At 38.9% G+C, this 15,838-nt stretch overlaps 1 protein-coding gene and 1 non-coding gene across 2 annotated transcripts; one reads left to right on the top strand and one right to left on the bottom strand.

The window, feature by feature from the left end:
- Positions 1 to 694: 694 nt before the first annotated feature.
- LOC148702238 (uncharacterized) lies at positions 695 to 3,135 on the top strand. The gene has a single exon (XM_088705374.2). It carries the CDS (start codon positions 835 to 837, stop codon positions 3,133 to 3,135), a length of 2,301 nt encoding a protein of 766 aa, XP_088561500.2. The 5' UTR covers positions 695 to 834.
- Positions 882 to 989, bottom strand: LOC148702239 (small nucleolar RNA R71). The gene has a single exon (XR_015970930.1). It is a non-coding gene; the product is annotated as a small nucleolar RNA R71 (small nucleolar RNA).
- Positions 3,136 to 15,838: the final 12,703 nt, after the last annotated feature.

Here is a 15,838-nt window from a genome sequence, read left to right as displayed (position 1 = left end):
TAATTCTGGTCACATCTTTTCACTACTACAATCTAATTGTCAATTTACTTTTAAACATTCACATCACATTTTACTGCTTTGATATTTCTTTTTAGTTTTGTAGTTCCTTTTAGTGTTCCTACCTTCTCCCTGTGGAATCGACACCCCAATATATACTGCGATAGCCGCGTTATTCTTTGGGCGTAATCAAATTTTGGCGCCGTTGCCGGGGAGAACGGTACAAGAAGCGCTTCAAGGAATAGGTTTGCTGAATTAATTCGTCAAAGCAGTAACCTCGTTCCTTCTTCTTTTTTTTTTTCTCTTGCTTTTTGTCTTCAGTTTATTTCATTCATAGTTTTGATTTGATTGTGCAAAAAAAAAAAAAAAATAAAATAATATACATATATTTTGTGTTGCATGCGTAGGCATAGAGACGAGTTAGGTAGATTTGCAAGAAGACCGGAATTAGAACCTGACACTTTTCCTATGAATTTGCCCGATACGCCATCTAATTCTAACACCATGAGCAATCACGAAGATCAGCCCATTAGGACTCTCCAAGACTATCTCCATCCTACACGCACAGCCACACCGTCATGCATTATGTTCCCACCCAATGTCCCACAACAGGATTTTAAACCAGGAATGATACAGTTACTTCCTACCTTTCATGGCTTAGAGAATGAAAATCCTTACGTGCACATTAAAGAGTTTGAGGAGGTAGTGGCGACTTTTCATAGTCAACCCGGTACAATAGATGCAGTTAGACTTAAGTTTTTTCCATTTTCTCTGAAAGATAGAGCGAAAAGTTGGTTGTATTCACTGAGACCGCGGTCAATAGGATCTTGGGATGAGATGACACAGGTTTTCTTTAACAAATACTTCCCCCACCATAAGACCAGTGGTTTGAAGAGACAGATTTCAACCTTTGCACAAAAGGATAGTGAGACTTTGTATCAGGTGTGGGAGAGGTTTAAAGATTTGTTGAACTTGTGTCCTCATCACGGCTATGAGAGTTGGCGTTTAGTTAGTTACTTTTATGAGGGACTTACACCTAGAGAGCGCCAATTTGTAGAGATGATGTGTAATGGTGAGTTCTTGCAGAAAGATCCGGATGAGGCCATAGAGTACCTGAATGATCTAGCTGAGAAAGCTCATACTTGGACAGGACCTAGTGCGACTGATAGTACTAGTAGGTCACGACCTACTGCTACTCCTTCTAGTGGAGGAATTTACCATCTTAGAGAGGAGGATAATCTCAAGGCCCGGATAGAAATTCTGACTAGGGAGTTAGAGGCCTTAAAAACAAAGGATACAAAGGTTATACATACTGTTTCTCGTGTTGAGTCCCATGGACCCTGTTTTGTATGTGGTGGAGTGGATCACCTAGCTCAGGATTGTCCCACATTTGCTGAAATGAGGGGTGTGTATGAAGAACATTGTAATGCCCTAGGTATGTACAAGAAGCCTTTTACACCCTTTTCAGATACCTATAATCCTGGTTGGAGGAACCATCCTCACTTTAGTTGGAAATCTGACCCGCAACATCCTGCACAACCACAGCTGCCTAGAGCTTATTCTACACCTCCATACCATGCCCCATCTTCTAGGAATCCTTTAGAGGACACACTACATGCTTCTATTGAGGCTCAGAATAAGACAAACCAGAAGTTTGAATCAATGATTACTCAGGTGGTTGAGGAAAATAAAGAGATTAGGAGTCAAGTGTCTAAGTTGATTAGTGCTTTAACCGTAAATGAGCGAGGAAAATTTCCATCGCAAGCTCAACCCAATCCTCAAGGTCAGCATATGGCACAAACTTCTAACCCTGATAGGCAAGATCTTAAGGAGGTTAATTCCATAACTACTCGAAGTGGTAAGGTTATAGAAAGGGTTCCCAAGCCTAAGGACACACAAGAGAAGTTGAGTAGTGATGTAGTTGATGTTCCAAGAGAGGAAGAGATAGTGAAGAGTCCAGTTAGAGTGCCCTTTCCTCAAGCTCTCAAGTCTACCTCAAGAGTTATGGACCATAGTAGCGAGATCCTAGAGAACCTAAGGCAAGTGAAAATTAATCTTCCTTTGTTACATGTGATAAAACAGGTTCCAACTTATGCAAAGGTCCTTAAAGATTTGTGCACTGTAAAAAGAAAACACCATGTTAAGAAAACAGCTTTTCTAACGGAACAAGTAAGTGCTTTGATTGAACAGAGAATCCCACCAAAATATAAGGACCCAGGATGCCCCACAATTTCTTGTATTATTGGGAATCATGAGTTTGCACAGGCCTTACTTGATTTGGGAGCTAGTGTCAATCTCATGCCTTATTCTGTTTACTTGCAATTGGGATTAGGAGAGATCAAACCCACCTCTGTGGTCTTACAGTTAGCTGATCGGTCAGTAAAGATACCAAGGGGGATAGTTGAGGATGTGTTAATTCAAGTTGATAAATTTTACTATCCTGTTGATTTCTTGATTCTAGACACACACTCTGTTGTTATTTCTGAATCAAAAATCCCCATTATTTTAGGTAGACCTTTTCTTGCCACCGCTAATGCTCTTATTAATTGCAGGAATGGATTGATGAAGTTGTCCTTTGGGCATATGACCCTTGAGGTCAATATCTTCCACATAAGCAAACAGCCACAGGAGGACGATGAGTGTCACCAAACTTACCTGATAAACACACTTATGCAAGAGGAAGCCATCACAAAACATGACCCCGATCCTCTTGAATATTTTCTTATTAATTCTGGGTTTGATAGCACATTTGACTCTAATGATGTTACTAATATTTGTGCTGTTTTTGATTCATCTCAGGATTATGGGACGAGGACATGGCAACCAAGATTTGAGGAGCTGCCCTTGATGCGAGAACAACCGAAGCCATCTACCATTGAAGCCCCAAAAGTCGAGTTAAAGCCACTGCCTAAGGGTTTAAAACATGCATTTCTTGGTCCAGGTGATACCTTTCCTGTAATAATTTCTTCTAACTTAAGTGCATCACAAGGTAAAAAATTACTTATAACTTTGAATGAGCATAAATCTGCACTTGGTTGGACCATGGCCGACATTAAAGGCATCAGCCCTTTAATTTGTTCTCATAGGATTCACTTGGAGGAGGGAGCTAACCCTGTAGAGACCCCCAATGCAGGCTAAACCCTACCATGAAAGAAGTTGTGAAAAATGAAGTCTTAAAACTGTTAGATGCGGGTATTATTTATCCGATTGCCGATAGCAAGTGGGTTAGTCCTACGCAGGTAGTTCCTAAAAAGTCAGGTGTCACAGTAGTGAAGAATGATGTAGGAGAATTAGTCCCTACCAAAGCAGCAACCGGGTGGCGCATGTGCATTGATTATAGGAAGTTAAATGCTGCCACTCGCAAAGATCATTTTCCCCTTCCATTCATCGACCAAATCTTAGAGCGTGTAGCTGGTCATCCCTTTTATTGTTTTTTAGATGGTTATTCTGGTTATTATCAAATTGAAATTGCTTTAGAGGACCAAGATAAGACCACTTTTACATGTCCCTTTGGAACTTATGCATTTCGTCGTATGCCATTTGGTTTGTGTAATGCTCCAGCTACCTTTCAAAGGTGCATGATGAGTATTTTTAGTGATATGGTTGAGAATTGCATGGAGGTGTTTATGGATGACTTGACTGTTTTTGGTGACTCCTTTGATGTATGTTTGTTTAATTTAAAAAGGGTTCTAGCTCGTTGCAAAGAAAAAGGCCTTGTATTGAATTGGGAGAAATGCCATTTTATGGTGCCTTCGGGTATTGTTTTGGGCCATATTGTTTCCTCTAGGGGAATAGAGGTTGATCAATCCAAAATTGAGTTGATCTCTAAGTTGCCCACACCTAAGATTGTGAAGGATGTTAGATCATTCCTTGGTCATGCTGGTTTCTATAGGAGGTTTATCCAGAATTTTTCTACCATATCTAGACCATTGTGTAACCTTCTAGTTAAGGATACCCCATTTGAGTGGACACAAGAGTGCCAAGCGGCATTCCAAACGCTTATTGGGAAGCTCACTTCAGCTCCCATTATGCAGCCACCAGATTGGAGTTTACCTTTTGAAATTATGTGTGATGCAAGTGACTACGCAGTAGAGGCTGTCTTAGGTCAACGGAGAGAGGGAAAGCCCTTTGTCATTTATTATGCTAGTAGGACTTTAAATAGTGCTCAAATGAATTATTCTACTACTGAAAAAGAACTACTAGCTGTAGTATTTGCATTAGATAAATTCCGTGCTTATTTGATTGGCTCGCCTATTACAATTTTTACAGATCATGCAGCCCTTAAGTACCTTCTCGCAAAGAAGGATGCTAAGGCGCGATTAATTAGGTGGATCTTGCTTTTGCAGGAATTTAATCTAACCATCAAGGACAAGAAGGGTTTAGAGAATGGGGTGGCTGATCACCTCTCAAGGTTAATATTTGAGGATACTACAGATACACCACCGATCCGTGATGATTTTCCAGATGAACAATTATTTTCTATCACCTCCATGCCGTGGTTTGCACATATTGTCAATTATTTGGTAACAGGTGAGATGCCATCAGACTGGAATGCACAGGATAAGCAGAAGTTCTTAACAGAGGTACGTTCTTTTTATTGGGATGATCCACAGCTTTTTAAGTACTGTCCTGACCAAATTATGAGGAGATGTGTCCCAGATGATGAGATAGCAAGTGTCTTAGAATTCTGTCATTCCCAAGCTTGTGGAGGCCATTTCTCTATGAAGAAAACCGCTGCAAAAATTTTGCAGTGTGGATTTTATTGGCCATCATTGTTTCGAGACACAAATGTTTATTGTCGTTCTTGTGAGAAATGTCAAAAATTAGGAGCTTTGTCCCGTCGTAATATGATGCCTTTGAATCCAATTTTAGTGATAGAAATTTTTGATTGCTGGGGTATAGATTTTATGGGACCGTTTCCTCCTTCTTTTGGTTATCTATATATTATTGTTGCAGTAGATTATGTGTCCAAATGGGTAGAGGCTGCAACTTGTAGGAACAATGACAATAAGACAGTAATTAAATTTCTAAAGGAAAATGTGTTGTCTCGTTTTGGTACACCACGTGTTATCATTAGTGACCGGGGTACACATTTTTGTAACCGTTCCTTTGAAGCATTGATGAGGAAGTATGGGGTGGTGCATAAGATTTCTACAGCTTACCATCCTCAAACAAGTGGGCAGGTAGAGCTTGCTAATAGAGAGATTAAGCGTATTTTAGAGAAAACGGTTAACCCCGACCGGAAGGATTGGTCATTGCGATTAACTGATGCACTTTGGGCATACCGTACAGCTTTCAAGACCCCCCTAGGCATGTCACCTTATAGGCTTGTTTTTGGTAAACCTTGCCACCTACCGGTAGAGCTAGAACATAGAGCCTATTGGGCTATTAAGAACTTTAACTTTGATTTACCTGAAGCCGGTGAGCTTAGGAAGTTCCAGATGACCGAGTTAGAAGAGTTGCGAAATGAAGCTTATGAAAATTCTAAAATTTACAAGGCTAAGATGAAGGCATTTCATGATAGAAATATTCTTAGAAAAACATTTGCACCTAATCAACGAGTATACTTATATGATTCTAGGCTTCATAAACACCCTGGTAAATTACGATCTAGGTGGACTGGTCCTTTTGTGGTAAAGCATACATTTGAGAATGGAGCGGTAGAGATAGAAGATCCTAGAGATGGTCGGATGTTTAAGGTAAATGGCCAGAGACTCAAGCCGGTCCTTGAGAAAGAGGCTCCAGTAGAGGAAGATATTCTTCTCATGGACCCCGTCTACGAACAGTGATGCTATGCCCATGCAGGTACGTTTCTCTTATTCCTTGTTTCTTTTTGTTTTTCTTTATTTTGTCTTTGTTTCAGTTTTTGTTTTTGCTTGTTTTGTTTTATTTCGTTTGGTTTCCTTAGTTTAATTTTCAGGTTTGCCAGCTTCCTGTTTTTACCATGGATTTGTGCTCCGCTAATCAGGTGACCTCTATCCTATTTTGTTTTCTATGCTTTTATTTCCATACATTGAGGACAATGTCATGTTTTAGTTGGGGGAGGGCAGCCCATGTGTATATGTTTTTGCATGAATTTGCTTTAAAAAAAAACAAATGATTACAGAGTATTTTTGCTGGAGTCAATTTTTCTATCTTAGTCACACTATTAAGACACCCTTTGAATTCTTTTTTTATGCACGCATCTAAGCCTTGTGGTTTGATGGATGTTCAATGCATACAATTAGAGAACTCTCAAACTTAAGTATTTACGCATTGGTGAGTATTAGAGAGAGAGAGAGAGAGAGTTCATCATGTTCAGAGACTTGTGGCATGCGTTCATTGATTTTTTTGAATTGGTTGCTCTATTGGGAATTTTTATTGCACAGTTTGTGGTATGTTGGTTGATTATACTTAGGAGATGATGAAGGTCAATTTAGGATGAACGTTTGAGCCTTTCAAGCTAACCCATGTTTTATCCATTAGAAGCCATTTTGAGCCGAAAAAAAAAGAACCCTTTCCTTTGTAAACCCATATGTCCTTACCCCCCCCCCCCCCCCCCCCGCCCTCCACATTGGAGTTGAGCCTAAATTATTATATCTTTCCTACCTTTTACTTTCAAGTACATGCTAGGGATGATAAATAATTGGTCCGCAAATAATGAAGACAAGAAAGGGGATGTACTGTGGTGGTTTCTCATTGGTGCTGGCAGGTTTGCTGAAATGGACTCCATAATTGCAACCAAAGGTTGTGTTAAAAAAAAAAAAAAAAAAAGGAAGAAGAAAAAGAAAAGAAAGAAACAAAGAAACAAATCAACTCCACCAGCAGCTTCAGCTTTCTATTACCACAGGCCTTGAAAATGTCTCAGGCTCTAATCTCCATTCTGAAAATGATTCTATTGGTTCCCAAACTGCTTGTCACAGGTTCAAAATGCTAGTATGAAGTTGTTGATGAAATAACCAAATGGTATGACTAGCGTGAAAAAAAAAAGAAAAAAAAAAGAGAAAAGAAAAAAAAAAGGTACAAGCGGTTTGAGGAAGTTGTGCTTGATGTTATATCTTGTGAAGACCTCTAGCATGTACTGGAAAGTTCTTTTGAATTCTCTTATCCATCCTTTTATTATTTTTATTTTACTTAACTTTAGCCTCATTACAACCTTTTATTATTGACCTTTTTGATCCTAAGTGGGTTTGTGGTAAGAATGGTTGAGTTCCCAATGGTTGGTGATCCTATCATAAGATCAATGCTTGTTTGTTGCTTGTTCATGAACACTTGCCTTCTCATATATTTGTGTGAACACCCTTTCTCAACTCCATAGAGAGACCCCTTACACCAGTCTACTATTGAATATTATACCTGTGAGATATGGAGTTGAAGCTTTTGTTTGAAATGTTCTCGACGTTGTATGTGTCAGGGTTGGTGGTAAGATGGTAACGGCTTAGAGTACACACACACACGAATTCTGGGAGTTGTTCTTGATGGACTGATTTTGATAGTATTGTTGATCTCTTGCGAGTACTTTGTTTGTTATACTTGAATATTATTGCTTAGCTCATGCAAAAGCTGTCTACACTAGGTTGGATATAGTCCGTTCTTTTTCTTCGCTTAAATTGCTAGGGACTAGCAATAAGCTGGTTGGGAGGTGTGATAGGTGCATGAAAATGTACCTTTTAATACTACCACTTTAGGCTAAATTGTTAAGACTTAAGCATGATTTGGATATTTTTATGATATTTTTCTAATCTGAACTTTACTTCACAAAGTGTCCAAGTCTTAATTGATTTTGGTGATTTTATTGTAGGAATGGAGTTAAGAAGATTGAATATCCCATTGCAGTCCGAATGAAATGAAACTTGGTGGAGATGAAGTAGACATGTTGAGGTTTCATATGCATCAAGAATCAGGTCAATTGGAGCTCCAGAGAGAAAGTTATGAAGTTGCAAAGTTAGGTTTCCCTAAACCGCCAGCCTGGCCCTGATAGATCAGACCTTTGTGTAGTATTTTGATGATTTCGGGAGCTACAGAAGTCCAATTGAGATGATTCAAATTTTGTTGGAAACTAGACTTCCAGATCTTTCCAAGGACTATAAGAACATAAAATTTGAAGATCAGATGCGATCTGGAGAGTCTCCCGAACCTCATGCTGACGTTGGTGCTCGAGGGTAAAGTCGGAAAAATACATGCAAACGTGTCTAAGTTGTGTTTCCTAGGGTTTTTAGCCCCAAAATCATATATATACTTGGGGAGCACGCCGTTCTAAACAGAAAAAAGACTGCATTACAAAGAAATCATCAAGAGGAGCCAAAAATTCATGGAGAGCTAATTCTTTGGTGAAGCTAGGGATGAACTCGCTTGGATGATGGTAGTTTTATTTATATTTGATCTATGTAATAGATTCTCATGTTGATACAATTTTTGTTTATCATTTCTCATCAATAGATCTTTCTTGTGTTGGAATAATCTTGAACCTATTCTTTTCATAGATTCAGCCATGTCTTTTTCTATAGAATTGTTGAGGTGCTTGATTATATCTAGATTTGATTGTTTATCCAGTTAGTGTGATTTTTTGCTGAAATATTGCCATTGGGTATATTTTTGTCTTTGAATCTGAGTCTAAAAGGATAACAATCCTTGGTTTTAAAAGAGGAGAATGATTTTCTAGAATTACCACTAAATATTTTGATTGTAATGCTATATCCTCCAATTAGAGAATCTGGTGCTATGATCTCTAATTGAGTTATCCAATGGATCAAATATGAATGGAATTACCTGATTCAAGTGAGGAATTCCCGATGCTTTGCTGCCATTAATTCTGGTCACATCTTTTCACTACTACAATCTAATTGTCAATTTACTTTTAAACATTCACATCACATTTTACTGCTTTGATATTTCTTTTTAGTTTTGTAGTTCCTTTTAGTGTTCCTACCTTCTCCCTGTGGAATCGACACCCCAATATATACTGCGATAGCTGCGTTATTCTTTGGGCGTAATCAGGCGTCCCACCTCTTCCTTGAGCCTCTTGGCATCGCACCAAGCAAGGGACTTGCCCCTCCTCACAATCACAAGGAAAAATTTCGAAATCCAAAACTAACTTCATTCATCATACCCTCCTTTATATAGAAGGAAAGGTTGGCAAAGGATAAGGATAAGAACTACACAGAATTTTAAATTGGACTCCTAATTACATGTGGACTCAATTCAAAATTTAAATTTTCTAGTTGACCAATCAAAGGCCTTGACACCTAATCCTAGACACCTAAGATCCATATCTATGGCGTGTGGATTGAAACCCATCAAAAGGAATTCAGCCGCATGCCATGAATATTTATCTAGGTGGAACTCCTTCTCGGGTACCAACATCAGCATGAAGTTCGGGAGACTCCTTAAATGTCATCTGATATCCAAATTTTATGTTCTTATAGTCATTGGAAAGCTACGGATGTCTACTTTCCAACAAAATTTGAATCAACTTAATCAGACTTCTGTAGCTCTTGAAATCTTCAAAATACCATAAGGTGTTTAATCTATCATGGATTTCAACTGGATCTGAACTCTGAATTTCTTCCACATGTGAGAGGTCTTCATGGTTGAACTTCTCTTTATTTTGACATGTGACCACTTCTAATTAGCCATGGACCCATTCACGCCTTGGACTCAATCTAATTGACACTGAAGAGGCTAACCCATTGTGAATCAAATCACTTATTGCAGGGACTCAATCTAATTTCAGCTTGGACTCAACTGTTCTTGGACTCAAATTCTTTTCACCCCTCACCCAATGTCCCACGCCATTAGAATGAGGGTGGTGCTCCCGCATCGAAAGCTAAATTGGAAGAAAATATTTACTTAAGGGGGAGAGATATATATAATAATAATAATAAAAAATCTGCACTCTAGGATCTCTAAATAAGAAAATTTGAAGTTTAATCAAAGATTCTAAATTAGTGACACATATGACACTTGCTTTGATACATAATTTGAAACTCTTGAATTAGTACAAATTCTTGAAGTCTTATCTTCAATAAAACACAAGAGTAAGGGGGAGCAAAACTAAACTTCAATTGGCATAAATTTGGATAAGAAAGGGGGAGCTTTTGGTTGGCACATCATATAACTTAGAAAATTCTGAATTTTCTACCTTTAAAGAATTTTCTAAACTTTTAAACCATAATTCATATATTAATGTCAACTTAAGGATACTCAATGTTTTTTAATCATCAAAAAGGGGGAGATTGAGGATGATAATGTTATTTCGATGATTAACACAACAATTGAGGAAATATCAAATTAACAATACAGTTTAACTTGATACATCACTAAGGAATGACACACCCTCGATACATTCACGATACATTGAGAAAATGAGATCAAGACGACTTTCAATGATTAACAACGAGATAAAATATATAGTAGAAAATGATAGAGAGCTTTTAAATCTATTTCAGCAAAGTTTCAAGTCAAGTATACTCTTAAGAGCAAAACTGTATTTTTTATTGTTAAGGTATGAAGCTCTATCGTGCCATACACTCAAAATTATTTAAAATATACTCTATTGATCCTATAAACTAGTCTAACCTTAAGATGCAGGAAATTGTGAGTTGAGTCGACCCCAAAGAGGTTTGGAGTCGATCCTGATACATATGGCATGCACTGGCATGGAGTGACACACTTGACACAGAGTAGGAGTCGACCCTGGCACGTTTTGGAACAATCTGGCACTTACTTGCAAAAATGGCATAGATGAACGGTAACTGGGGTAGACCCCAAGTATCCTTGAGCCGACCCCAAGAGAGGAGCCGACCCCAAAGAACCATGAGCCGACTCCAACTTGCAACCTCAAAGAAAACAACTCTCTAGAATTTACTGAAAGGGCCTACCCCAAGTTTCCTTGAGCCGACCCCAGGTGGAGCCGACCCTAGGAAGACTTGAGCCGACCCCAGTGGAGCCGACCCCAAGAGAACATGAGCCGACCCCAAGACGAGTGTTCAAAAACCATGTCTCTGGAATCCCTAAGAGGGCCAACCCCACTGTAGCATGGGTCGACCCCACTGTGGCATGGGTCAACCCCAAGAAAGCATGAGTCGACCCTAGTGAAAACAGTCAGAAAAATAAGGCTCTGTGATTCCTGAGAAGGCTGACCCCACTGTAGCAGGGGTCGACCCCAGAGAAATTTGAGTCGACCCCAAGGCTGATGAATAGTAACTTGAGCCGACCCCAGAAAATCTTGGGTCGACCCCAGCATGGGTGACAACCCAACGGCTAGTTCTGCAGAAGTACTTTTTAAGCTCCCAACGGCTAGAAATGGCTAGTTTTTCAATTCAAACAGTTGGGGAGGTATTTAAGAGACACTATTCATCAGAGGAAAATAACTTTTGACATTAAAGAAGAATATTCAAGAGCAAACCCTAGAAAAGAAAGCCCCATTCAATTGCTTCATCGAAAGGGCCAAAAGAAAGTTGTTGAGCAGTTTCAAAGAGTCATCAATAGCTCCACCAATCCTTGTGAAGTGAAGCAAGCTTGACAAAGAAGAGAATAGCTCCTCCAAAGCGATAAACATTCTCTAAACTCTTCTTTGTAGTTTATAATTGCTTTATTTGCTCTCTTAGGAGCTCTCTTTTGTTACTTATTAATCTTGCTGTAAGGTTAGTTGGCAAGCCCGTAAAACCAACATTATAGGTTGTTGGTGAGCCCGTAAAACCAACGTAGGTTATTGGTGATCCCGAAAAACCAAAGTGTAAAGGTTTTTGAATTGTGAGCCCGAAAAACAATCCAACTGTAGTCCGCGGGATTATAGTAAATTTCCAAGGGGATGCTTGGGGAGTGGACGTAGGTGCTTAGGAGAGCACCGAACCATTATATTTCTTATGTGTTTGTATTGTGTGCCTTTCTAATTTCACTACATGCACTCAATTAATATTAGCTAAACTACCCATTCATCTATCAATTTGATTAGGGGATTAAAAACTTAGAAAAACCAATTCACCCCCCTCCCCCCCTCTTGGCTTGTCACCTAGGGCAACACTTAATGTTTCATAATCATTAGATAGTTTTAACTTATCTTGCATAAGTGTCTGATTTTCATTCTTTAAAATTTTATTTTTATGAATAAGCTTCTTATGTTCTTCCATAAGATCTAGAAAAGCATCATGCAATTTATCTACAGTAAAATCACAATCAAGTTCAGCATCTACCTGATCGTCATTTGCCATGAAGCACATTTGAGCTGTATGTTGCTGATCTTCCTCTTCTGAACTTGATTCCTCACTCTCACTTCATTCAGCCATGAGAGCTTTCTTTTTGAGTTTCCTTGCCATCCATTTTAATTGTGGACAATCTATTTTGAAGTGCCCGGGCTTATTGCATTCATAACAGATTGGCACTTCCCTTTTCTTTTCTTTGTCCTTACTCTTTTCTTTGCTTGTGTTGCCCTTGGAAAATGGCTTCCTTTTGTGAAGTCCTTTCTTATTTCTTATAAATTTTCTAAACTTCTTGGCAAGCATAGCTACTTCTTCCTCATCGTACCCCTCTTCACCATCGGACTCATCCGACTCGCTGTCTTCTTTAGGGATTGTGGACTTCAAGGCAATTGTCTTCTTTTTCTTGACTTCTTCTTCCGAATTTTAAGGCAATTGTCTTCTTTTTCTTGACTTCTTCTTTCAAATTTTGCTTCATTGTTAGCTCATGGGTCATAAGGGACCCTAGAAGCCCCTCTAGCTGAAATGTATTGAGGTCTTTGGCCTCTTGAATTGCAGTCACCTTGGCCTCCCACATACACGGTAGAGACCTGAGAATTTTGCGTACCAATTCATAGTTAGAATAAGATTTGCCTAAGCTTTTGAGACCATTGATTATGTCGGTAAATCTTGTGAACATTTCAGTTATGCTTTCAGAGGATTTCATTTTAAACAATTTGTATTTGTGTACTAGCATATTTATCTTAAATTCTTTAGCTTGGTTTGTACCTTCATGTGTGATCTCTAATCTATCCTAAATTTTTTTAGCCGAATTACATGTTGATATTCTATTGAACTCATTTGTATCTAGTGAGCAATAGAGGACATTCATGGCTTTGGCATTAAGTTGAGCCATCCTCTTATCATTATCATCCCATTCTTTTTGTGGCTTAGGGATGACCGTGCCATCTAGGCTAATAGTGGGTGTGTGTGGTCCTTCAACTATGATTCTCCATATATCATAGTCTAGTGCTTGTATAAATATTCTCATTCGTGCTTTTCAATAAGTGTAATTAGTGCCATTAAATAGGGATGGTCTATTTGTTGATTGTTCCTCGGATAGAGAGCTACCTATATGAGTTGTCATAATCTTTGGCTCTTGATTGTTAGATCAACAATTAATACAATAGAACTTGGCTCTGATACCACTTGTTGCCCAAGATAATAACCTAAGAGGAGGGGGGTGAATTGGATTTTCTAAATTTTTAGGACCTTACTTAAGGTGATAGATGTACAAGTAATTTAGCTTGTATTAATTATATATGTGTAGTGGAATTAAAAAAAACACAATGCAAACATACAAGAAGTATAGTGGTTCGGTGCTCTCCAAAGTACCTACGTCCACTCCCCAAGCATTTCCTTGGAAATTTACTATAATCCTGTGGATTACAGTTGGATTGTTTTACCGGGCTCACAATCCAAAAATTTTACAATTGGTTTTACGGGATCACCAATAATCTAACTGTTGGTTTTATGGGCTCACCAACAACCTACACCATTGGTTTTGCGGGCTCACCAACAAATCTTACAAGAAATGAAAGAGAGAGAATTTAAAGCTCCCAAATGAGCAAGTAATACAATAATGCACTTAAAGAAGAGTTAAGAAAGTATTTATCGCTTTGTAGGTTGATCTTTTCTCTTGAATGCACTCTTGATTTTTGCAAAAGATTCTTTTTCCTGATAAATAGTGCCTCTTAAATACTTCCCCAACCTCTAATAGTCACTTCCTAGCTGTTGGAATGGAGAAACTAGCCATTTCTAGCTGTTGGAGACTCAAAATGTACTTCTGCATAACTAACCGTTATGCTATCAGTCGTGCTGGGGTTGACCCAAGCAAATCTGGGACCGACCCAAGTTACTGTTCCACAGACTGGGGTCGGCTCATATTTTCCTGGGGTCGACTCAAGCTTGACTGGGGTTGGCCCTCTCAGGGTTTTCAGAGACTTGTCTTTCTGTCATTCTAGGTTGGGGTCGACTCAATTTCTCTTAGGGTCGACTCGAGCTACAGTGGGGTCGACTCGAGCTTTTTTGGGGTCGACCCTCTCAGAAATTTTAGAGACTTGATTTTCTGACTTTTCAGGCTGGGGTCGACTCATGCTTTCCTGGGGTCGACCCAAGCTACAGTAGGGTCGACTCAAGGTTATCTGGGGTCGGCCCTCTTAGAAATTTCAGAGAGTTGTTTTTCAGGCTCTTTTGGCTGGGATCGGCTCATCCTCTCTTGGGGTCGACTCAACCTGGGGTCGTCTCATGGTTTCTTGGGGTCGACCCAAGCTCTGTGCCATTTGTGCCATTTTGTGCCAGAATGTACCAAACCGTGCCAGGGTCGACTCCATTACTTTTGAGGTCGACTCCAACTCTGTGCCAAGTGTTCCAAGGGTGTGCCACTTGTTCAAGGTATGCCAAAAGTATCAGGATCGACTCCAAACTGACTCGGGTCGACTCTAACCCTATTTTTTCTGTACTTGAAGGTTAGATTAGCATATCAAAGTAATAAAAATATATTTCAATTAATTTATGAAGTATGGTACATTCAAGTTTCATTTCTTCAACTAACAAAAATACGAAAATACCCCTTATCAAGAAAAACTTCACTCTTAGTTTGGTCAAACTGAAAATTTAGATTTTTTCTCAAGTTCTTCAAGTAGAATTATCCTTGGATGAGTTCTTGAAGGTCATATTAAACATTATAGATGAGTGTATCATGAATATATCAAGATTGTAGGATGTATCGAGAGTGTATCACTTCTCTCTTTCTTGAGTGTTTATTTACTTGATTAACTTTGTTAATTGCATTGGTACTTCTATATTGCCTTCATGATTTTGTAAACATCAAAATAACATTATGATTCTCAATATACACTCATCCATTCATCCATACACACACATAGCCAAGTGTTGCTAGTCCTAGATCTAGTTGGCTCTCCTACTCTTGGATCGGCATGGATTTTAAGATAGGTTATTTCTATTAATTGGAGAGTCTTCTATGTCAAATGGAAGGGAAAGAAAAAGGAGTTTACTAATAAGAAGTAATTCTTCACCTGCTTGTCTCTCATAGGATAGAACTTGTGCTACCTTCATTTTTCCCATGACACATACAAAAAAGGTACAGAATGAGTAAATGGTTAGTGTTCAATGGTAAACACAAGCATGGCAATAGTAAATAGCTGCATTTCGGGGAATAAGCAGAACAAATGAGATCTCATCTCTATCGATCTTCTTGCTTTAAAGAGGTAGATAAACAGTAACCCCTTGAGGATGAAGGCCAAAGGTGCATGATATGCAATTAGCCTTAATAGATAAGCATCTAGTTGGGATGGTAAGTACTAAAGATGCAAAAATAAGTAGTAAGAGAGAGAGAGAGAGAGAGAGAAAGAGAAAAGAGGAGAAAGAGAGGTAACATGGGTTCTATACCGAGAGCAACAGGCATAGGTGGTGTGTCATGTCTCATTAATTAACTCATTAATGAATCTTTTTTTTATTTTCCCTTTAGTTCAAGGTAGACCCTCGAACTAATGAAAGTTAAATATGTTGATATCTGGGCTGACCCAAGGATGGAAGTACCAACTAGATCCAAGACTTGCTACACTCAAGTATAGCTAAGTCCAGCTCCTCCCTACTCCTCTCTC

This window comes from Phoenix dactylifera, chromosome 10, assembly GCF_051530095.1.
Source record: "Phoenix dactylifera cultivar Ajwa chromosome 10, Ajwa_hap1_PhDact_Kaust_v1.1, whole genome shotgun sequence".
Taxonomy (NCBI): Eukaryota; Viridiplantae; Streptophyta; class Magnoliopsida; order Arecales; family Arecaceae; genus Phoenix; species Phoenix dactylifera.
This window is presented reverse-complemented; position numbering and strand designations above follow the sequence as displayed.